The sequence below is a fragment of the Pyrus communis genome, chromosome 7 (genome assembly GCF_041283825.1).
Source record: "Pyrus communis isolate YQ-2024b chromosome 7, ASM4128382v1, whole genome shotgun sequence".
NCBI classification, from domain to species: Eukaryota; Viridiplantae; Streptophyta; class Magnoliopsida; order Rosales; family Rosaceae; genus Pyrus; species Pyrus communis.
Genome location: NC_142571.1, coordinates 305,442 through 329,065, shown reverse-complemented (window position 1 = coordinate 329,065; position 23,624 = coordinate 305,442). Strand labels below are relative to the sequence as shown.

Below are 23,624 nucleotides of genomic sequence, written 5' to 3'. Positions count from 1 at the left end.
ATATGTCATATGATTCGTTGCCCCAGAGTCCAGAATCGAACTTGTATGGTGTTGAATTTCGGAGGCTAAAAGAACACGTCATACGGTACCTATGTCGGAAGACGAGTCACCTCGAGTACAAGTCAACAAATTTTGACTAGAGTCACTGGGGCTAGGCACGGCTTCCTGGATTGTTGGTGTAGCCGCAGCAAATGAGGCATGGCCTCCACTGGACCCGAATGCTCCACACTCCTTGGCACACAATTTTTTCTTTAACTCTGGAAACCAATCAGGCACCCCATGCTTAGCAAAGCATGTATCTTCAGTATGACGGGTTTGTCCACAGAAAGTACACTCCAAATCATCTTTATTTTCTCGGTTGAAGGGACGAGAATTTAAAGATTGAGTAGAAGAATTACTAGGACGAGAAGCACCAACTAGCCGAGAGATCATGGCCATGGACGGCAACTCTCCGTGATTGTTATTTCCACCCATCATAGTAGCATGTCGTTGAGCTTCACGCCGAACAACAGAAAACACCTCCTCAACAGATGCTAGGGGCTGAGTACGTAAAATATCACTACGCACTTTATCAAACACATCATCCAAACCCGCCAAAAAGGCATACACACGATCAATCTGAATTTCTTCTCGAAGTGTCTTGAGATCCACAACACATTCCATCTTGATTGGTCTCCGTTGATCTAACTCCTGCCAAACGGACTTGAGTTCAGCATAATACACGCCAACTGGCCGACCCTCTTGACGAAGTCTGAACGATTTAACCTTCAATTCATAAATCTGAGAAATGTCTGAACCATCATAATAGGTCCGAGCCACCTCTTCCCAAATTTCTTTAGCGGTATGCAGGTGAATAAAAAATCCCATAATAGCAAGTTCCATGGAATTGATCAACCACCCTTTTACTATTGCATTCCCTGTCTCCCACGTCTCATACTCAGCACTATTCTCAGCAGACTCCTTGGTACTCCCAGTCACAAAGCCCTTCCTACCGCGTCCAGCGATGTGCATCTCCAAAACTTTGGACCAAAGAGGATAATTTGATCCATTTAATTTCACGGTATTTGGTACAGCAGACGCATCACTCTGAATAACGACCGGATTCAATACTGGAATATTGGTTGAGTTACTGCCCTCTAACTTCAACATGACATTGCCTCCTCCTAACGCCATTCAGTTTTTCCCAAAAAATCAACACTGATGCACGCACACGGCAAAACTGTGCAGAAACGCCAATTAAACACAGTCCAGCCACACACTGCTGCACACGCAGCAAGATCACCCACTCACGGCTACCCTGTTTTCTGCAGAAAATTTGCAGAAAAAACAGTCAACCAAGCACAGAGGAAAGAACTAGGGTTTCGGCAACTCTAGCTCTTGATACCAAATAGAACTTTACGGGAATATTTCTTGTATTGCTTCTTTTGAAATATATACATGTACAATCAGTGTTCAACAAGGAAACAAAATAAAGCTTATAAACAAACCTACTTAATAAATGACTCCTAGTATTTACATTCCTTTTTTCCTAATATTGACTCATGACTAACAATGGCCTCACTGTAGCCCATTTAACTTAGCGATACTTGTCCTTAACCTAACTTCAATCTAACAGTATTAATTAACTTTGATATATCTCAAAGAAAACAAAAGGCAATAAACCCCTTAAGCCCCCTAGAGTCGCAACCACGTACCCCGACCACCTATCTCGCCGGTGAACATCCCCCTCCTCCCCACCTGCCACTGCCGGCCAAGTCTCCATGCTCTTTCTCTTCTCTTTTTCTTTGAAGCTGTTCTCTCCAGCACAAACCACCCCACAAAGCAGAAACCAAACCCACACTAGAAATCCAAGCCTTCATCTTTTACACACTGAAACACTGAGTTTCCCATTTATTTCTTCAAAACAGAGAAACCCAGACCAAGGTGAGAATGTGAAGGTAAAAGAGTTCCACATCGGTGAAAGACGAAACTTTACAAGAGCTTATAAGAAGTTAGGCTACTCCCTATATATTGCCAATTGATTTTGTAGTAGAACTTTCAACTTTCTTCAATTAAAATCCAACAATCAAAAACCTCAGATAATGACAGTTTCAAGCCCAATTTTACAAATTTGAAAAAAAAAAAAAAAATTCTAGAATTTCGCCAACAAAATCTCGTTGTATTGGAACCCGTATCGCAGAATTTGATAGATGAGTAAAAAAAAGTAGTTCTTGTGCACTGCAAGTTTTCTCGGCGAAAGGAAAAAGGGTTTAGGCGAGAGGAAGAGCCACTTGGTTCTTTCCATTTTAGGTTTCGGAGATACCAAGATAATTAACACTGTTGTGTTAAGTGGAGTCGTCACGAAATTAGAAAAGTCACATAGAGGACACTTACATTTGGAGGATAATGTTTGTGTTCCTCCGGTTAGAAAACTAGTATTCTTACTTACAAATAACGAATCTTTATCATCTGAACATTAAAGTCGGAGCTATTAATTTTTTTTATTATCATTTAAATATCATATTTGCAGAAAAAAAAAACATTTAATTTGGAGACATAATTTAGTCATTCGTCACTTAGAAAGACTTGGAAAGAGACTTAAAGATAAGACATGAAGTACTTGGAGCTGACGAAAGACTTGCCCCAAAACTAAGTGTGTGGCGTTCTAGGATTCACACACAACGGACCCCACTTAGTGGTATAAGGTTTTATTGTTGTTGTTGTTGTTGTTGAGAATGATCTTTAGATGTTGATGAACGATTTTGATTATAATGTTTGGACGGTAAATATTCGTTAATCGCAATTAGGAGAAAAAGTAGGTTCCCACGAGAAGAACTCAAGCATTATCCCATTTTGGGTGGAGAAGATTTGAAGTCCACCCTCTCTCTCATTTACCTCTCTAGAGAAGATTTGAAGTCCACCCTCTCTCTCATTTACCTCTCTATAAATGCATGAACTCGCAAACCTATTTTAGCAAATTAGAAGCTTTCAAAAAAATTCTTCCAGATTAGAAAGCATATTAATCCAACTCTTAAGTGAGACGACGATGACGTCTCAGCTACAGAAACCCATTTACGCTCCATCCTTCTCTCTCTTTCCAAAATCGTCCATTAACCCTAATCATCTGATTAAGCATGGTAACCCCTCCCTGATCAGCATCTTTCCGCGCCACCATGTCCATCAAAATCGTAACAAGAAAAATTCCTCCTCCTTGGTGATCCGTGCCGCTTCTGGTGAGCTCAAATCATCACCTGCATCAGTGTCCACGGTTACTTCAACGGAGAATCAGGCGTTTACGGTAAAGGCTTTGGTGACGGTGACGGTAACAGCTGGAGGGTTCCTCTCCAGCCTAAGCTTGACTCGCCCCCTCGATGACATTATCGACTTGCTCGGAAAAACCTTGCTTTTGGAGCTTGTTAGCGCCGAGCCTGACCCCAGTAAGCAAACAGTACTCTAAGCATACAGAATATATATAACTTTTCTCATTAGAAAAAACACACACAGATTGTCTTACAGCCTCAGCCAGTTTGACCGTAAACTTTTTACTTCCACAAATATTTTTAGAGTTGAGATTTTTTTTGTTTAATACAAGTGAGTTTTTTCTATTATATTTGTTGTTCATTATTCGTTCGAGTTTTTTTTTTTTTTTTTTTTCACGAAAATAACAAATGATTAGCCCCAAGGTTATCCAAAACTGTCTTTCTTTTTTCTTTATAAAGAAACCCATTGGAAATCAACTCTAATCAGACACCTGATTCGATGGACAGAAATCCCCTTTCAAATCTGTATTCGGACTCTTTCTGTACTTGGATAATCGGATTGGTTATAGAAGTGATTTTAACGTATCATTTTTAACTTCTGACACACTTTTTCTTATTTAAGACAATTGAATTGAATAAATCAAATGGAATCTACTACCATAATTAAATAATAAGAGTGTGTAAAAAGCTAAAAATGATATGTGAAAATTACTTTCCATATTTATATAGCCCCCCTTCCGTTGAAGGATGCCTCAAATAAAATTATTTGAGAAAGAAGGACACTTTGTGGTGCTCATTCCATAACTTTTTTCAACGATTCAAATCATCTATATTTCCGTTCATCATTATAGATCATCCTTACATAAATTTGGACAAATCTAAAATCATTATAAGATATCCATTTGTAGTGAAGACCATAGACGTGTACGGTTAAAAAAAAACACTCATTTGACCATTTAGTCTAATGGTCAAATGGTTTCACATTGGGGTGATATTTGATAGAGAAAATCTTTGAGAAAATACCTAAAAGATTGATTGTTTGATCGTTGTAATACGATGTGGAGTGAATCCACATAGAATCTCTCAAACATGTGGGATCCCTGGAATTAAGGAGACTATAAGTATATATATGTATATTAGTAATACAAACACAAATAACTATTTTTATTAGAGCTGCTCATTTTACCAACTCTTTTGTTGGTTTCTTATTTTCTTTTCCATTTTTTAATGGACAAAATTTTGGTTCCGGCTCTTGATTGATTAAATCCTTAAATTTGAACTTTATTAATTTAAATATTTTATTAATTTGAATACTTTGACTGAAGCATAAAAATGTTATTTCGGTATTAATCAAGAAATTTAATAACAACACCTATTAATCCTTCCCAAAATCATGCAAAGATTAATACCAAATAGGGATTTTTTATTCTTTTTTCTTCAAATTGAATTGTAAGAAATATAATCATATTTTTTATTTTTTTCAAAATAAAATGTCTTATATTTATTTTTAAATATAGGTACGTTTTAAATTTAAATATAGTTACATTTTATCATAAAATATGGGTACATTATAAATAAAAAAATGAATACTTTTTACACTAAAAATGGTACATTTTATCATGATTCTTTTTTATTTCCTACGAAGAGGTTATGTGAAGAAAAAAAATTAAACTTTCAGGTTAAATTTGTCTTTTGATGGAAAATTAACGGAAGGGATTTTGTGAAAACAATTTGAAGCCTTACGGAATGTTTGTGTAGCACAAATCTTAGGGATGAATGTGAAATTTAATCTTTGAGGTTATATTTGTCATTTGAAGAAAATTTATGATGGTATCATCATTTTTGGATGGAAAATTAAGGGTTTAGGAGCTTTGTGAAAATAATTTGGTACCTTAGGAGGTGTTAAGTGTATTTTCCAAAACCTTAGAAAGTTTTTGTGGACAAACAACAGGATATAGATCTACACCATAAGAAGGGGAAATGTTTGAATCTAAGACACGGTGTTTTGAAGAGGAATGTCATATCCATCCGAACCATTCACCACTTGCTCACTATTTCTCTTTCCGCAATATTGTTTTTTGCAAACATGAATTCCATGTTGATGAAATGAGAGACTTTGCATAGCGGAATCTCAACTTTCTTCACATTAATGGGTTTTATGGTGGATTGTTATCACATTAATGGGACCTCAACTTAATTTCTTCACATAGCATATGATTATACAATTGTATGAACAATTAGCACTTTAAATTTTACAAATACGGATTGAATTTATTTACTACATATTTTTGAATTGGGCTTTGTAGAGACGGGGTTGGAGAAGGAAACAGTGAAGGGGTATGCGCACAATGCGAGCCACAAAGACAACGAGGTGGTGTATGAGACTACTTTCACCATCCCAGAAGGGTTTGGAGATGTTGGAGCTGTTCAGGTAGAGAATGAACACCACAAGGAGATCTTCATCAAGAGCATCGACCTCGATGGCTTCCCGAAAGGCACTGTTAATATTCCCTGCAATTCCTGGGCTCATTCCAAGTTTGACAACCCTCGGAAGAGAATTTTTTTCACCAACAAGGTCCTCTATTTTAGATCCTTATATTTTTTCGTTGCTTTCTCATTATTATCATACAAACACACACACATATATACATGGGATTAGGATCAAGAGACAAATATTTTGATAAATACTTTTACACTATTTTTTAGCGATTAGATCTTATAACATCTGATGGTCTTGATTAATAGTGATGTGGAAGCTTTTAAGACTTGGATGATGATGTAGATTACAACTAACAATAAATTCTGTCACTCCCCTACACTTTAGTTTAGCCTTTTAGAAGGCTATACTATTGCAATTTTGTAGTGCAGTTGAGATTTATGTCTTGTACATGTCGTTGATGTATTGTTGAAGTTTTTTTTAATCAATAATGCTTTGTTCAAGAAGGAAAAAGTGATCGTTTTCTTATCTTCTTTCTCAAGATTACCCACTGTTCTAAAAATCTCCACATCGGGCCCTTTTAGACGCTTGGCAGCTGGCCACCGTCCTGATTAGTTCCCAGAAGTTTGAAAAATGAGAAAGTATGCCTAGCCCATCTAGGTGGCTGCCTAAACCTGCCTAGGCACCCGCCTAGATCATGACTCTCACTTAGACACAAAATCAATAAGTTTCTTTTTGCATTTTATTATGTCAATAAAATATAAGAGACTTGTTGAATACTTAGATGACCACTCATTATATGTTTGTCCCCCCATATTTTCAATATATTCTAACACTTTATAATTCATATGCCTTTTTTTCCTTCTTTTTTTTGCAATTAATGTATGTCATTGAAATTAGGTGTTTTTAAGTATAAATAGGCACTTATTTATACAAAATATATAATATATTTACTTAAATCCGCCTAGTTTGCCTAGGCCCGCACCTAAAATCCGCCTAGTTGCCTAGGCGCTAGACCCAGCACGCCGCCTGACTAGCTCCTAGCGTCTTTTAGAATCTTGAGATTACCTTGTGTTTTGACTGGTTTTGGCTGACATAGTCATCGACAAAATTAATTGATGTGTTAATTTGTGTGAAAATGCAATGATTCGAAGCAGTCGTACATACCATCAGAGACGCCAAGAGGGTTGAAGAAGCTAAGAGAATCTGAGCTACAGACTTTGCAAGGAGATGGGGTGGGCCAAAGAAAAACATCTGATAGGATCTACGATTATGATACTTATAATGACCTTGGCGATCCGGACAACAATGATGAACTGGCTAGGCCTGTCCTTGGCGGCAAAGATCACCCGTACCCCAGGCGTTGCAGAACTGGAAGACCACGCTCTAAAAAGGGTAATTATATAACCATCTAATTACATACTAATCCCTCAAATGGTTGTATAAAGTAAACGCCATGCCATTTTCTACTCAATAGGTCTATAGTTGGTAAAGAAAGCTTGCCTATCCCGGGTTCCAATTCAACCTCTTCTTTCTATCTCACTTGGAATATGAAGTCACATCACGAGAGATATAGGAAAAAGAGGGGCAGAAACCCTTGGCAGCCAATTGCTCCCATATTTATGAAAATAAATAGTGTTCTAGACACACAAGACTAAAAGTTTACTTTGGTTCGTGTCTCATAATAAACATTTACAAAAATAAATTTGTGTTTATGCCTTTTGAAATGGAAACTCATGTGCTTCAAGAACTTAATGTTAAGGACAATGATTCAAGCTATAAACCATTTTCTTTTATTATATGCTAATTTCGGATGTGGGAAATTGTATGACTGAGAAACTATGAGAGCAATGTGATTATTGTATCATATATTTTCTACCAATATTGCAGATCCTTTATCGGAACAAAGAAGCAGCAGTGTGTATATACCAAGAGATGAAGCGTTTTCAGAGGTGAAACAACTGACATTTTCGACAAAGACCTTGAAATCTGTGCTACATGCGTTGATCCCTTCGCTCGAGACAGCACTTCTTGATCCAGACCTAGGATTTCCATACTTCACGGCCATAGATTCACTGTTTAACGAAGGAATCACGTTACCTAAGCCAAAGACTGGTGGGTTTTTCCAGACAATCATCCCAAGGCTAGTTAAGACTATTACAGATGGCGGAGACGATCTTCTGCTCTTTGAGACCCCTGAAGTAATTGACCGTACGCCTCCCTCTCTTGCTCCCTGTGTATAGATCACGATCAAGCAAAAATTTCTAAATGATGATTCCCTCTTGAGGAAAACAGACCACGAAATTGTTGGCTTCACCCTGTATATCACTTGTCTCCTATTGCAGGTGATAAATTTGCTTGGTTTAGAGATGAAGAATTTTCCAGGCAAACTCTAGCTGGTCTTAATCCATATAGTATCGAGCTAGTGAAGGTATGCTTCCATTTATCACCCGAGGTCGCCATGTTCCTTGGTGATCAAGTAATTAAAGAGTTAGAAGCGTATCTTGTTTTAGCTGGTTAAACTCTATTTTTTCCTCTAGTGGTAGTAAATTCTGTAATTTCCTGATGCAGGAATGGCCATTGAAAAGTAAACTTGATCCCGAGGTTTATGGCCCCCCTGAATCATTGATCACAACAGAGGTGGTTGAGAAGGAGATCAAAGGTTGTATGACTGTCAATGAGGTATAATAAACACACCCCCAATCTCTTTGACTTGCAACCGGGTTATGCTTTAAGTAAAAGAAAATTGCTTGATCATGTAGGCCTTGGAAAGAAATAAGATGTTTATTTTGGATTACCATGACTTGCTCATGCCTTACGTGAACAAAGTAAGAGAAATTGAAGGTACCACACTGTATGGTTCTCGTACACTATTCTTCCTCACTGATGATGGGACATTGAGGCCTATTGCCATTGAACTCACTCGACCGCCTGTTGGTGACAAGCCACAATGGAAGCAAGTCTTTACTCCAACCTGGGAGGCCACCGGTTGCTGGCTGTGGAGGCTTGCTAAAGCCCACGTTCTTGCTCATGACTCTGGCTATCATCAGCTTGTCGCGCACTGGTAAGAAACTCGTACCCAAGATGGCTTAAATCCCTTTTTATATTGGCATTGAGCTACCAAATTAGTCGTGTAAATGGCATTTAAGTTGTGGCAATCAAGAAACCGCGAATGTGGAACTTCACATCATGCCTCCTGCTGAAGTGTGCAACTTCGGTTATTGTAGCTGTGGCATTTAGGAACTATGAGACTACGTCATGGATAATAACTTGTTTGTACTTTTATATTTTCATAGGCTGAGGACTCATTGCAGTACAGAGCCATACATAATTGCAGCTAATCGACAATTAAGCGTAATGCATCCCATTTACAGACTTCTGCACCCTCATTTCCGGTATACAATGGAAATCAACGCTCTGGCTCGACAAAGCCTCATCAATGCAGGTGGAATCATTGAGAGCAGCTTTTCACCTGGAAAGTACTCCATGGAGTTCAGTTCTGCTGCTTACGACCAGCTTTGGCGCTTTGACATGGAAGCTTTACCAGCAGATCTCATCAGAAGGTATTTTACTTGATAAAACTAGGATAAGACTAATCCAAACTATTTGATGCAGGAAACTTTGTACAAAGAAGATTTTCGATTTTTAAAAAGAAAACTTCACTGAAAACCCCACGAAATTTGAACTGCTTGTTCATATTTGGTTGATTGGATTTCAGGGGAATGGCAGTTGAGGATCCTACAGCTGAGCATGGCTTGAAGCTAACAATTGAAGACTACCCATTTGCAAATGATGGTCTCATTATGTGGGATGCCATTAAAGAGTGGGTGAGTGATTATGTGAACCATTACTATCCAGACCCAAATCTTATTGAGTCTGATACGGAGCTTCAAGGTTGGTGGACAGAAGTTAGAACCAAAGGTCATGCAGACAAGAAAGATGAGCCATGGTGGCCTATTTTGAAAACCCCAGAAAGTCTGATTCACACTTTGACTACTATCATTTGGGTAACCGCTGGTCATCATTCAGCAGTGAACTTTGGTCAGTACACGTATGGTGGATATTTCCCTAACCGCCCTACAATTGCTCGAACCAACATGCCAACTGAAGATCCATCTGAGGAGTTTTTCCAGAACTTCATGAAGAAACCAGAAGTGGCTCTGCTAATGTGCTTCCCCTCACAGATTCAAGCAACAAAAGTGATGGCCGTGTTAGATGTACTATCGAATCATTCACCCGATGAGGAGTATATTGGTGATTGTCTAGAGTCAGCTTGGGCTGAAAATCCTGTTATAAAGGCCGCGTATGAGAGATTCAGTGGCAATTTGAAGAGGTTAGAAGGAATTATTGATGAGAGAAATACCAATTTGAAACTGAAAAACAGAGTTGGAGCAGGAGTTGTTCCATATGAGCTTTTGAAGCCATTCTCAACCCCTGGTGTCACAGGAATGGGAGTTCCAAACAGCATCTCCATCTAAATTTGATGATGAGGAATCGGTGTTCCAAACAGCATCTCTGTCTAGATTTTAGGTTGATGTTGTAAAAACTCTTTATGTATTCTATTTGGCCCTTAATAAATCAATAATATGGGGTGCTTAAAGTTCTGATGAAAACTGTTCCATGATTCCACCAAACTCGAACTGGAACAAGTAATATCAGATCACGTCCAGTGTGTAACTTGTTTCTTTGTTTCAAAGTACAGAGATCATTACGTGAAAGTTACAAATTTCAGCAATAACTGACGCTGCTGCAACTTCCCCTATGCAGAGCCGGAAAATATGTCAACAGCAACATGATGTGAGCTTGTGAAACAGATATATAGCTTATTACTTGAAGTATGCTTATATACACGTATGTCTATATTATACATCAACGTGGTACAATACAGTAGATGAACGAACCAAAATGTGGAAAATCTATCCTAAAAGAATTCTTCCTATAAAGAATTAAAGAATTAGGGGACCTTCGCCTTCTGCTGAGTTGCTCATGAAAGTCCGGAAGTGAATCCAGGTGACTGAAGCTTCAGAGTTTCTCTCCACAGAACCTTATATGATGTTGTCTTACAAGCAGACATTTGTCTTGCCTCACTTGAATTTGTACACCAAGGAAGGAGTGTAAAAGAAACAATGTGAGCAAACTCACAAAATGAGTGTGATGCTACGGTTGCTCTTAAAATCACCGTCCATCCAAAGAACCATCATTGCACTGGAGAACAAACCACTTTTCAGAAGGCTCAAACTCAAGGGATTTGCGGAGAAATTCCAATTTTTCGATTAGGTGGTCCATTGCAGAGTTAGCATTGTGCTCGAAATCTTCAGCATTGACTCACATGTACGAATGAGTATTAGTTTCATTGCACATGCACTCTGGAATGGGGTACTTTGTGACATCTTTTCCAACTCTACTACTCCTGAGGTCTGGCTGTCCTAAGGAATCTCTGTGCAATTCCTTTATGATTCTATTGAACTCTGCTTCAGGGAGAGAAGAGTTCAGAAAGTACGGAAGCATATGCCTCTTGTCTGGGGTTATATACTTCTTGTGGCCAGCGTAGGCACGATGTCCCTGAAAGAGAATACAAAACTTCGTGTAAGTGAAGTCTCCATCAAATTAGATAAGCAAACTACGTAAAAGAACTATTAGTATGATAATTTCATATTGTTCGCCTTCCATGCATATTTTCTCAACACATTCCTTTTTGTTGCTCCAAATTGGAAGGGCCTCAATGACACATCACTCATATTTCAGATCAGTTGTGCATTTATCTAAGCATTTCATTTGTTTCACTCGATTTATTTTGAGCATTTCATGCATTTATCTAAGCATTACCGGTTAACTTGATTTATTTTGATCATATTTGTTAATTGTTTTATCTAGCATATAGTATATACATTTACTAAAACAAAAACAAATAACTATACCTGCATAACATGGCCCATATTTCCCCCATGAGAAGGCATGAAGACATCACTATTCTCGGAAACTATATAATCAATGGCAGCCATGACAGACGCTCTGTTTGCAAAAGGTTCTAGTTCACCAGGCAAAGCAAGATCTTCCTTATTGTAAAAATGGGGAAATTCTTCGATTAACGGTAGTAAGGCTTCTTTTCCACCAAAAGGCTGCCCGCCAGCCCAATATATTCTTGCACTTTTTGGAGCTCCAAGAGCTTTAAGCAACCTAAAACACAAGATGTGGTTTGTCAGAAAACTCTCTGCAACATACAACAAATACAAATACAAAAAAAAAAAAAAAAGCTACCGATTTGGTTTAATTAAAATGCCTAAATGTGACTATCATACCTGGTCACCTCCACAGCATTCAAGGGGCAGAGACCTGCAAGTTTTCTTTCATGGTAAGTCATGTTTGATCTTCCAGTTAGGAGCTCTGGCCGCCGAATCCTCTCATTGTAAATTATCTCATCATATTTAGGATTCAAACCAGGAAGACAACCGGTCCTCACCCATACGTCCTTCTCCATTCTTAAATGAAGCGCAAGGTATGGACCCTTATTGTGCATCCTCTCTGCAAGCTTGGTACCAATTCCCAAAATTGGAGGAGCAAACCTCAATGCATGAAAAGCAACCTGAAGTCAAATAAGGAAGAGATTACAGTCAGCTGTCTATAGGACCTTGTTCCAATTCTGTAACGAAACAAAGTCAGCTTGCATATACAAAAATAAATTATAAACATATTTAGCAAATTACCTTGCATCGAAGCTTTTGAAGATCAGAGGGAAGATCCTTAGAGAGCCTTGAATCCAAGCCTCTTAGAAGCAGAACCCCTTCTCTTTTAATCTGCATAGAAAAGGAGGAATTAGCATAATTTATAGTGTCCATTGGAATTCCACAGGAAATTCGTTTGTAAAACCACAAATAACAAAACCGATAAACATGGTTAAAAAATCATGTTACGAAATTAGACACAAGGAAAATGACTTAAGCATGATCAGAAAACCCTAAAATCGTCATTTGTTTTACATGGTTAAAATGTTCGGCAGCACATAAGGTTTACATAATAAGTACAATATTGTAGTCATAAGGGTTGGACTGGACGGCTCTTCAATTGTGTTACCACGGCATGGTTGGAGTACATTTCTAACAGTTAGAGCTATTGAGGCCTTCCCATGCTATTGTAGCAACACTTGTAGACTAAAATATGAGAACACCCGTTAGAAAGCTGACATTTTTCGTAGGAACGCACCAGCAAAAACAAACCAAACAAAAAACTTTTGGTGTCACTAGGCCCACAAATAACAAACTAAACAGCTGCTAAAGCATCTTTTCCTCTATTCCATATTTCCTTAATTCAAATATTTAGGAAAAACAACCGGGTTGCTTCAATGCAAGCACAAAGACAGCAATGATCTTACCCTCTTGTGATAATGCGACCGAATCCAATTAGGCGAAGCATGTAGAGGAGTCCGTTTCTCCTCCACTGGCCTTGTCATTATATGCGTCGACGGTAGTGCAGAAACTATCCGAACATCGTCAGCAAGAACTTCCTTAAAGTGCTTCAAATCAAATATATCAGAAAATTCACTGCACCCAGCAAACGAAACACAGAAAATCAATTTCAGTCTCCTAAGCAAATATATTGCAACATAAGCTATTCATAAACCAACAACAACAAATCCTAACTATTCGTGGGGTCGGAATCGGATAATAAACCATTCTAAAAAGGAAATATGATAATTTAGCATAATTATATGAATCATGATACACAACAACACAAACCCATTGAATCCAAAAAAAGGCAGGTAATTTAGTGAGAAAAAAATGTGAGTTGAGGTGCAACTTTGTATACCTTTCATCTCCCCAGATGACATTAACTTGAAAAATAGGAACCACCAGAGCAGCTCCAAGAATCCTGGCAATAACGACAGCATCGACAATCTGATTCCTCTGCTGGTTCATCCCACCAGAAACCACAACAATCAGGTATTTAGTCCTATCCTTCACTATCCCCTCACTAGCTCTCTTATACTCCGTCGTCAAATCCAAGCACGGCCGATACCCCAAACCATCCGGCTGCTTCCAAAACTCACTCCCATCAGCTTCCTCTCCGACCTTCCCACTGTCAGGCTCAACCCCCACCTCTGATTGCAAAACCCCACTCGAAATCAACGGCTGGGATTCGCTCAAAACCTCGACTTGGTGGCTGTTTGCACCGTTTGAAGCAAAACCCATGTGTGATTTTAAGTACCTATTGGAGACCAAGTCATGGAGCTGAGTTGTGGAACATGGGTATGGAGAGTACGGGACTAAACGGTCGAGATTGAATCCCAGCTTCAGCATCCCAATCATTCCAAAGAGGAAGAGGAAGAAAACCCAGAACTTTGGGGTCCTGTAGTTGCTGAGCCAGCTCAAGCAGCTGCTGCTTTTGCTCCTTGAAGATTTCTTGGGAGAAACGAGGAGCGATTGCAGAGAAGAGGAAGACAGAGAGTTGATAATCTGAGAAGGGACTGAAATGTAAGAAAGCTTCTTGGTGGTGCTGTTGCTCTTCGACTTGGCCATTGATAGGCTGAGAAACTCTGTAATAAGTAATAACTCTGTCTCTTCTTCTTATTTGAAGAAACAAAAGAAAAAAGTTGAGATTTATTTATGAGATTCCTTCACTCGCATTGACCGCTCAGAGGCAGAGGGAGAGAGAGAGATGGGGTGAAACAGGCGGCGGGAACATGGAAGTCTGAGAAGAAGCGTACGCGTTAACGTTTATATATTTATGAAAGAACTAGGGGTAGGAAAGGAAAGCTCGCAGCTTCTCTTTAAACAGAGGGACTTCAGCTGGTTTATTTATATACAATTGGCTAAGTGGGATGCGAACTATTAAATCCTGTCCCTAACTTTGTTTAATTTTTTTTTTTTTAATTTTCTGACAGGAATCTATCTAACTACATTATACATGTTTTCTGATAAACCATTTCTTTTTTTTTTTTGGGCAAAAATACCTACCAATGATTATATACACACACACAATGTCATGACTGTGTTGCCAATCTTCATAACAAATGACGTTATATAGCACAATTTGCTGAGCAACCTATTTAGAAAGTAAAAACAACTACGTTCACGAGGAATTCGAACATAGAATATCAAGATTCAAAAGTAAATAGTTTTTTTTAATATACATATATGAGCTACAAACATCATATTGTTTTATTATGAGACAGTTTAATATCGTTTCGTTTTTAATTTTAATTTTTTTATAAAACTAAAAAATTGATTGAAAATTAATTTTAGTTTTTTTAGCTTTCACAAATATAAAAACTAATAATTGAAACAAAGTTTGAAAACCTAAAAAAAAACTTTCAGTTTTCAAATGTAATTACAAAATAAATTTTAATTTTTAAAAATAAAAACTGATATGATTATTACACGAATTTTGTAACGAATTTTGTAAAAGATTATAGAGTAATGTTAGCGAGATTAAATTGTAAACAAAATGATGTGGTTGTTGATAACTGAATTATTAATTAAATGTCGATTAATATATTTATTTTTTATTAATGACACATTATTTAATTTGTAAATTTGATCTTTCTAATATTATTCTTTTATACGTGGTTAATGGCTGTATTTTTTTTGGATGCAATGAGAACAATATTAAACACATGGTTAATTGACCAAAAAAGAAACACATGGTTAATTATTTCGGTAGTTGGGTCAACAAAATTAAGTTTCAAATATATTTACCTAGTTTTTTTTTTTTTAAGCAAATGATATTTTTTTTTTTTTATTAGAAAGTGTGTGAGGTTAATCTCTCAATAGACTAATAATAATGTGATTTAAATTTATTTTTAGTAAAAATCGAATATAAGAACTCTTGTTTATAAATAAAAGAATTTCACCAAATTCTAATATTAAGTGACAGTTTTAAATTTATTTTTAAAAGGGGGGACAACTAGATCTCGAGGGGAATGCGTGTCGTGTTGTAGTATAGCCGGCTGGCTAGAAAGGTGCAGTCAGCAGAGAGAGAGAGGGAGGGGCACCACCATGTGACTCTTCCCTACAGCCTGGATTATTATTGGTCCCTATGCGTAATTTCCCTCCCAAATCAGACCAATAGGGAGCTATGAACCTATGACATACCCAACTTCCTATGCTGCCCAATTGGCACTGCTCTGCTTTCCCATGCTGGCATCCTTTTCCACGCGGCAGATAGTGACTTCTCAATTCCCCTGCCACATGGGATTTTCCTTTTCTTACTTTTCTGTTGTTGGGGTTTGATCATATTCTGGGACCCAAAAAATTACTTAAGGTTACATGTAGAGTTGGATTTGGGACAAATAAAGAATGGATAATGGGATGTATCTTTTCGCTGTAATTAGGAATGGATTTTGTTTGTACCATGCTTGATCAATCCCTAACTACTGAGCATCGATCAACGTCATACTTTCAAGTATCCACTAAGGGGTTCATGCTGAGATATCCTTGCCAAAGCATTAGAGTTTCCCTTCAACCAAAAGGTCAATCACAACGCGAATGCCATTATTGTACTTAAACTAGTCATTAGAACCCACTAATGATAATTATGCTTAAATGTATTTGTGTAAACGTTTGACTATTAATGAGAACTCCTCTACTCCATGGATGTAGCCATACTTAGGGCGAATCACGTACATCTTGTGTTTGCTTCCCTATTTCTACCTCTTTACACATCATCATCACTAGGTGATTGGTACGACGGTAATCATACCAAACCCACCCCTAACTGTAATCTGTTTACGAATTCAAATCTTATATTTGAGTCTAAATATGAAGCCAATCATTTCCAATTTATAGGAGACAAAATTTATATTTATTTTTCGGAAATCATATTTAAATTTGGTTTTCAATATGAAATTTGAGTTTAAGATGGACCCTATGCCAATGAGAAAGATATCATTCATCCAAGAAAAATAATATTTGAATTTTGAGCACAATAAGTTTCAATGCACATAGCTAAAAATCAAATTTTTAGTTTTAAAAATCCAATGTTTTCTTCTCTAACGCAAAGACTTAAATCTTAAAATTCAAAATATAAAAACATAAGTTTAAGAATACAAGTCCTTGCGTGGAAGAAGAAAAATAAAAATTTCAAACTCACCACCTTTTTGGGACTCAAATATAAGAAAATAGGTTTAACATTTGAGTCTTTGCATTGGGGATGGTCTTTTTACTTTTTTTTTTCTCTCTTCTTTTCTTTGTGATGAAATTCTTCGCAAGTAATTTTTTTTGTGAGTTTGACTCCTGTAGGGGACCATATTGTCTGAGGCTAATCCCCTTAAGAGGATTATTTTAGTGGTGCAAATTTAATAGTTACAGCCAATTGTTAAGAAAATAAAACTATTAGCCAGTCCACATAGAATAGGCTAGAAAGATCAAGAAAGATATATAGAACATTGACTTGTATAAATTTGTGTGAAGAAATGACATTATTTCATATATAAATCAGTTCTTGATAAAATATTTCTCTTGTCAATGTTTGAAGAGGTTCAAAGTGAAATCTCCCCTCCCTTGTTAATATAATAAAGTTATATATTTATATTTAATGGTTAGAGAATAAATTGGTTTTAAATCGTCATCAATAAGATTTTTCATTGTGAAGAGGAATGCCACTATTTTTATGTTTAAAGTAATTCAATTTGTTTCTTTAAAAAATGGTCATAAAGACTTATGATTCAATTGGTTGAAAATGTTAAGTCATGTGTTAAACATTTTAAGTTCGACATTCTCTTTCTCGGTATTGCAAGTATAAAAATATAGGATTGAACAACTTTTGTGAGTGGTACGTTGGTGAGTGATGTCAATTTACCTTACTTGTAATGATAACATGGATCTATAATTGCATGTACATTCTTAACCACTACTCAACACACACTCATTCATCATAATTGGGTAATCCATGACACTTGTAAAATGAATGGGTGGGGGATTTTGAAAGGGACAAGTTCATTCAAGGTGATTATTCAAGATATATCCTAATATGAGTTCGGATCCTCTTTATGAGGATTTCAAAGATTTGTGAATCGTGTCCGTTCATTAGACATCATACGGTCAGAAATCATTTTAAATATTTTTATTTAAAAATAAACATAAATATTACTTGATAAAAACTGACCGCATAATGTACGATAAATAAACACGATTTACGAATCTCCAGAATCTTTACCCCCAAACCCAAAAAATAAAAGTGAAAAGCTGTTCAAATCAAACGTACAATACAATCATGTTTTCTTGTTCATAAAGTAATTAACCTTATTCATCTTATTGATTAATTAACAGAAATTATCAGTTAATTATGAGTGGGTGATTGGTGATTAAACAACCAAAGTGGAAAAGTACCAAACTGAAATCTCAAGCCATGACATGGACAAGTTGGAGTATTATGAATTACGGAGTGGGGCCCACTCGGACTGTAGCAATAAATGACGACTCACACTCAGATTACGCTATTCTCGGCCTTTGGTCAAAGCTCATAAACCTACATACCCACCTTGGGGGCTCCAGCTGTGCCTCTCTCGTGTTGGACGTCTGCTTGGCCAATGGCCTTCAACATCTTATTCGCGTGTCTTTTTCTCATGCCAGAGTCTCACTCTCTCGCTTGCGAAAAATTTTTAGTTGTGACAAAAATATAAATGGTGTAGCATGTATTTTTATGTAAGTGGTGAAAATTTTATTTTTTAAGTTACTAATTTTTTAACACATATATTTCACCATTTATATAACGACATATAGTATACCATTTTATGTGCCGATCACATTAAAAAATCTCTCATCCCTTTCAAGGTTACAATGATGGCTTCTCTCCACATTGACACCAGTCACCACACTCTTATTATATACTCTTCAAACTCACATCAAGTCTCTACTCGATATAATCTCTTTCGAGAGATTGAAGATTCAAAGCTTTTTATTCATACCATTCAAAATAGATGCATTATTGAAGATATTCGTTAGCTCTTTTTTTTATCTTTGTCCACATATTTCAGGGAGTCATATTCATAGAGAAGACGGATCAGGATCCTCTCCTAATTTAAGGATGAGGATCCTCATGACCAAAGGATGTGGGCCGTTGGATGAAAATCCAACGGTTATAATTATTATAACTTTAAAGGGACCTTCCCTGTTTGTAGCCGTTGGATTTTCACCAACGGTCCACATCCCTTGGTCATGAGGATCCTCATCCTTAGATTAGGAGAGGATCCTGGTCCAAAGAAGACAAACTTTCTAGCAGATGTTATTTATCTAATGATCTACTTTCTTTTTTCTTATACTTGAATGGAGAAAATTCCGGTGAAGGAAAAAATGGCGCACATACGGATGATATAGCACGTGTTTTTATGTAAGTGGTGGGAAATTTATTTTTTAAGTTATTACTTTTTTAACATACATATCCCACCATTTATATAACAATACATAGTGTACTATCTCATGTGCCGATTACATTAAAAAATCTCGCATCCCTTTCAAGGTTCCAATGATGGCTTCTCTCCACATTGACACCAGTCACCACACTCTTATTATATACTCTTCAAACTCACATCAAGTCTCTACTCGATATAATCTTTTTCGAGAGATTGAAGATTCAAAGCTTCTTATTCATACCATTCAAAATAGATGCATTATTGAAGATATTCGTTAGCTCTTTTTTTTTATCTTTGTCCACATATTTCAGGGAGTCATATTCATTGAGAAGACAAACTTTCTAGCAGATATTATTTATCTAATGTGATCTACTTTCTTTTTTCTTATACTTGAATGGAGAAAATTCCGGTGAAGGAAAAAATGGCGCACATGCCAATAATAATTAAGAAGAAGAGAGAGGGTTTCGAAACTTTTACATTAATTTGAATGATGGGGAGTTTTGAACATTACTTACATATTAAGTTTTTTATGTACATCGTGCGAGAGTGTGTTTCGAAGTGCGAGTATGTGAGTTCATCATTATAAATTTATACAAGTGCAAATCCTTTGGCCATAAGGTTACAATCGTGCTCAAGTTATCTCATATGCCATAATTTATAAGAACATTGTAACTTCTTACACAAGTGCAAATCCAATGCACTAATTAATGTCAACTGAAACGCCAATGCCCTAATGCCAATTGAAACGCCATATATCTCATATGCCAATTTTTATTTATTTATTTTTATATTTTAAGGGGAGGGGGAGAGGGAGAGCTCAAAATTATTACAATAATTAAGGAGAGGGGAGAGTTTGAAATCATTAGGCATGAGTAGAAACTCAATACTATATCCACTAGAATATTGAACCACAAAGCAGATATCTCATATCTCATCATTTGTGACACATTTCTCACCAAGTATGATTGCACATACCAAATATGCCAATAGACTTTAGTGGACCTCGATTAAGTTTGTATTGTTTCAATATTGAATGATGCATTCAAAATTTTTAATTTATGAATAATTTTCAACTATAAGAAGTTGTTTTCACTTAAATATAGGTCTTATGTTTGATGTATAATAATTTTATATTAATACCTTGTGAAATACTAAGGTAGTGACATAGCTTTATCATCGAAGAATTATCTCGTTGTGATATAGAATAAATGTAAATACGTGGAAGACAAATGCATATGATTGAATTGACATTCTTTTACAATAATACAACATTAAAATGCAAGGTATGAAGAGGAAATGCTCTTAGGATTTGCCTTTGCCTTTGCATATATCGCAGTGATGAATCGTGTCATGATTCATGACCAGCTAGCTGCTATAGAATAATTTGTCAGCCGTCCCATTGGTGGTCTAGGTAGTTGAGTCATATATTCTTCAGTCATACACGTCAAGCCAGCCAACCACGATTTCATCATGCATGCAAGCTGCAGCCTGCAGGAGGGTAAATCTGAGATGTAATGGATAGATGAAAAATGCTATAGGTTCATTGGGACATTAAGTATTGGTTTGGAACTGGTGTGCTTTTATAAAAATAAAAAATAAAAAAATAAAAAGCTGAGCTCAAAAAACTTTTTAGTAAACACTTAAAAACAGCTTATTTTCACAGTTTTGAGTAAAAAAAAAAAAAAAAAAACTGAAAACGTGAAACAACAAAAATAAGCTTATTTTCATAACACAGTAGAAGTAATATTTTTATAAAACACAACAATACCAAACTAGGCTTAACAATCCTTCACTTGCGAAGCACTTAATTATATATGATGCATTTGCATGTGTTTTTATTGTTCTACTTTAATGTAAAGTGGAGAATTTTAATTTTTAGAGCTCTTTGTTGCGGAATACCAAATACATTTCTTTTTTTCTTTTTCTTACTTTTTTCGCAAAACACTCTTTGTTTTTATTTTTTATTTTGTCCAAAAACACCCTTTATTTCATTCATGGTTGTGGTTGGTAAAACATGAGCATCAATTCATAGTTTCTGACCCACCTTTTATTTTCATAATTTTTCTTGGTCATTTTGACATATTCTCTAGCTCTCGCATGCCAAAAGAGGCCAATTCCCTCATCATTTTATAAAATTATTAAGTTATAAAAAAGACATGTGTGACAAAAATAAATTGTAAATTTAAATGACCTCAAACTCAGTGTATATATATAAGGGTGAAGTGTTGATTTAGTCACTGAACTATCACCTTAGTAAAAATTAGGTCTCTAAATTATTTTTCAAGAAAATAAGTCCCTAATCATTAAAAATTACTAATTTCACCCCTACTATTATATTCAAAGTTATTTTATCTAATTTTTCGCCAACTTAAGTCGCTTTATACTGACACACTCCGACCGAGATCGGAGCGTGCTGGCCGTCGCACAAAGGTGACGTAGCCATGTGCACGTGCGGAAGCTAGTAAGTAGTAATATAAAAGTACGAATAATTAAAAACTAGCATACAAGTACTAAAATGAGTGCTAGTTAGTGCGATACAAATTCAGAGCAGGTCTATAGCAGTCCAAATAAAACGACAACAATAGTACGCCCGAAGGCGACCCTACGATGTGGAGTGTCTGTCAGAACGCCGAAAAGCTCACAAGGGAAACCACCGCAACGGCTAAGCAACTAGAACCTGGAGGGGCGCAAAACAAAAGCGTGAGTGGGCAAAAACAATTCTTTCTAAAACCATTTACAAAATACTTTCTAACCCCTCGCCGTAAAACCTGTATACTTCCCAGAAAATAAACATATATACGTATGTGTAAACATGCAAAACATGCTCAAGGGTATACCAATCATGCTCAAAATATGCCATGCCACAATCTCAAAGTGATATGCAAGTGCCCAGGTATAACCATATCAATATCATGTAATCCGGCAGCCGGAGTCACCTAACGTGACCTGTACGGCTGCATCTAGAGCTCAAATCTCAATCTCAATATCTAAACCTGCCCACGAGTCGGAACCACCTAAAGTGGTCTGTACGACAAGCCTGGGTGTAACATATATATATACGCTCTAGTGCTACGATCACGTGAAGGCTGTGCGAATAATCGCGGGTCACCTACGAGTCGGAACCACCTATTGTGGTCTGTACGACAGGCCTATGCACCTAGCTTGGATCCAAGCTGAGCGTATGGTGCGGGAGGTGAACAACACGTGAAGGACTGTGCCCTACTCTGGGCGGGAGCACTAACACCGGGGGTGCAGGTTATGAGCTCTCTAAGCATCTTTAACCACTAATTAATGCAATCGTTAATTAACGCTTACCTGGCACTTACCTATGCCTCCACAGCACCCACATATAAATATGTATATGCATGCCACTACTAATAAATGTGATGATGCATAAACGATAATAATAATATGCATGGCATAAGGCAAATAACCCTTTTTAAATCAATTTCTGGGAATATAAATGTATATAGGTATATACGGAAAACAAAAGCCCACTCACTGGTATGTAGAAGGGTCGTAGCCCCCCTGCCTCGCGTGTGCACGCTCGTCCTCTGGGTACGTGTCACCTAAATGCGAAACAACTATAAAAACGTTAACTTTAAAGCACATAACCCGTTTCTCGTAATAACTTCTCATACATTGCTCAAAATGGACAAATGAATATACCCACGTGCTCTACACAACCTCAGGGTCACAACCATATTTTTAGAAAAATTTTTGGACCCCGCACGCGCCCCCACGCGCCAGCACAGGCACGGACCTACGCGCCCCCCACGCGCGGCCACGTGCCAGGCACACTGACGGTGTCAACAGACGCCGTCAGGAATATTCCGTTAAACTGACGGAATATTCCGTCAAATCTAACCGGATACCGTCACTGCCGTTAGGAATATTCCGTCAAACTTGACGGAATATTCCCCTTTCTTCTCCGGCCTACCCTCGCCGGACTCCGGTCGCCGGAAACTGGGAAAAACTTTAAACTAACTATTCTCCTTCGTTTCTCAACCGTTTTCTATGATTCTTGGACCAAAAGAAAGCCCTAAACTAGTAGAATCACGATGGACCACTTTTAAAGGCTAAAAGTTACGCGATCATACCTGTCTCAAAACTCAAAAACCGGCCAACTTCGAACTAGGCCTTCCCGACGTCCAAATTCGTCCAACGAGCTACTCCGACGCTCCTTAGGACCTCACCAACACACCTACAAGCTTCAAATGTCCAAAAACTAAGTAAATTAATGTTGCATGAACAGTGCTCAAAACGGACCTCGCGATATCGACGTGAAAACGTCGAAGTTCTTACCTGAAAATGCTATGGTCGTGCTCCCCTTGTCCTCACGAGTTGAATGGTGTCCTTGGTTTCCTCGATCCGTGATGGTTTGGGTGGTTTTGGTGTTTGTCCGTACGTATGGTGATAACGGGAAGGAAGAGAGAGGCACGGGGGAGAGAGACAGAGGGAGGGGAAGAGTGGCTGTGTGTGTGAGTGTGTGTGTGTGTGGTCCAACACATGCCACACCACACAAAACAACCCACAACGTGACAAAACAACCTAAGGGCAAAAAGGTAATTTCACACGTGCGTTTAATAATCCCGGGACGGGA

The 23,624-nt window shown here is 37.3% G+C and overlaps 2 protein-coding genes and 1 long non-coding RNA gene across 3 annotated transcripts; 1 reads left to right on the top strand and 2 right to left on the bottom strand.

Moving 5' to 3' along the window:
• The first annotated feature begins 2,707 nt into the window (after window positions 1-2,707).
• On the top strand, window positions 2,708-10,289 carry LOC137733484 (linoleate 13S-lipoxygenase 2-1, chloroplastic). The gene is made up of 9 exons (XM_088697243.1): window positions 2,708-3,416; window positions 5,546-5,814; window positions 6,834-7,071; window positions 7,567-7,887; window positions 8,022-8,107; window positions 8,248-8,358; window positions 8,439-8,740; window positions 8,973-9,239; window positions 9,395-10,289. The coding sequence occupies exons 1-9, from the start codon at window positions 3,026-3,028 to the stop codon at window positions 10,152-10,154; spliced, it is 2,745 nt and encodes a 914-aa protein (XP_088553369.1). The 5' UTR covers window positions 2,708-3,025; the 3' UTR covers window positions 10,155-10,289.
• A 185-nt stretch (window positions 10,290-10,474) lies between these two features.
• Window positions 10,475-14,476, bottom strand: LOC137733441 (O-fucosyltransferase 20). Its single transcript, XM_068472593.2, has 6 exons — window positions 13,480-14,476; window positions 13,046-13,214; window positions 12,381-12,470; window positions 11,976-12,259; window positions 11,595-11,853; window positions 10,475-11,238 (listed from the first exon to the last, which is right to left on the bottom strand). Exons 1-6 carry the CDS (start codon window positions 14,187-14,189, stop codon window positions 11,002-11,004), a joined length of 1,749 nt encoding a protein of 582 aa, XP_068328694.2. The 5' UTR covers window positions 14,190-14,476; the 3' UTR covers window positions 10,475-11,001.
• Window positions 14,477-21,510: 7,034 nt separating this feature from the next.
• Window positions 21,511-22,938, bottom strand: LOC148695408 (uncharacterized). Its single transcript, XR_015963877.1, has 2 exons — window positions 22,524-22,938; window positions 21,511-21,698 (listed from the first exon to the last, which is right to left on the bottom strand). It is a non-coding gene; the product is annotated as an uncharacterized LOC148695408 (long non-coding RNA).
• Window positions 22,939-23,624: the final 686 nt, after the last annotated feature.

Bases quoted from the DNA above. Each gene is read 5' to 3' on its own strand.
- LOC137733441 (XM_068472593.2), bottom strand. From the start codon at position 14,189: ATGGCCAAGTCGAAGAGCAACAGCACCACCAAGAAGCTTTCTTACATT. The intron at 12,260-12,380 runs GTAATTTGCTAA...ATTTGACTTCAG, and splicing joins TTCAAAAGCTTCGATGCAAG to GTTGCTTTTCATGCATTGAG. The intron at 11,854-11,975 runs GTATGATAGTCA...CTTGTGTTTTAG, and splicing joins AATGCTGTGGAGGTGACCAG to GTTGCTTAAAGCTCTTGGAG.
- LOC137733484 (XM_088697243.1), top strand. From the start codon at position 3,026: ATGACGTCTCAGCTACAGAAACCCATTTACGCTCCATCCTTCTCTCTC. The intron at 8,359-8,438 runs GTATAATAAACA...TTGATCATGTAG, and splicing joins GTTGTATGACTGTCAATGAG to GCCTTGGAAAGAAATAAGAT. The intron at 9,240-9,394 runs GTATTTTACTTG...ATTGGATTTCAG, and splicing joins CCAGCAGATCTCATCAGAAG to GGGAATGGCAGTTGAGGATC.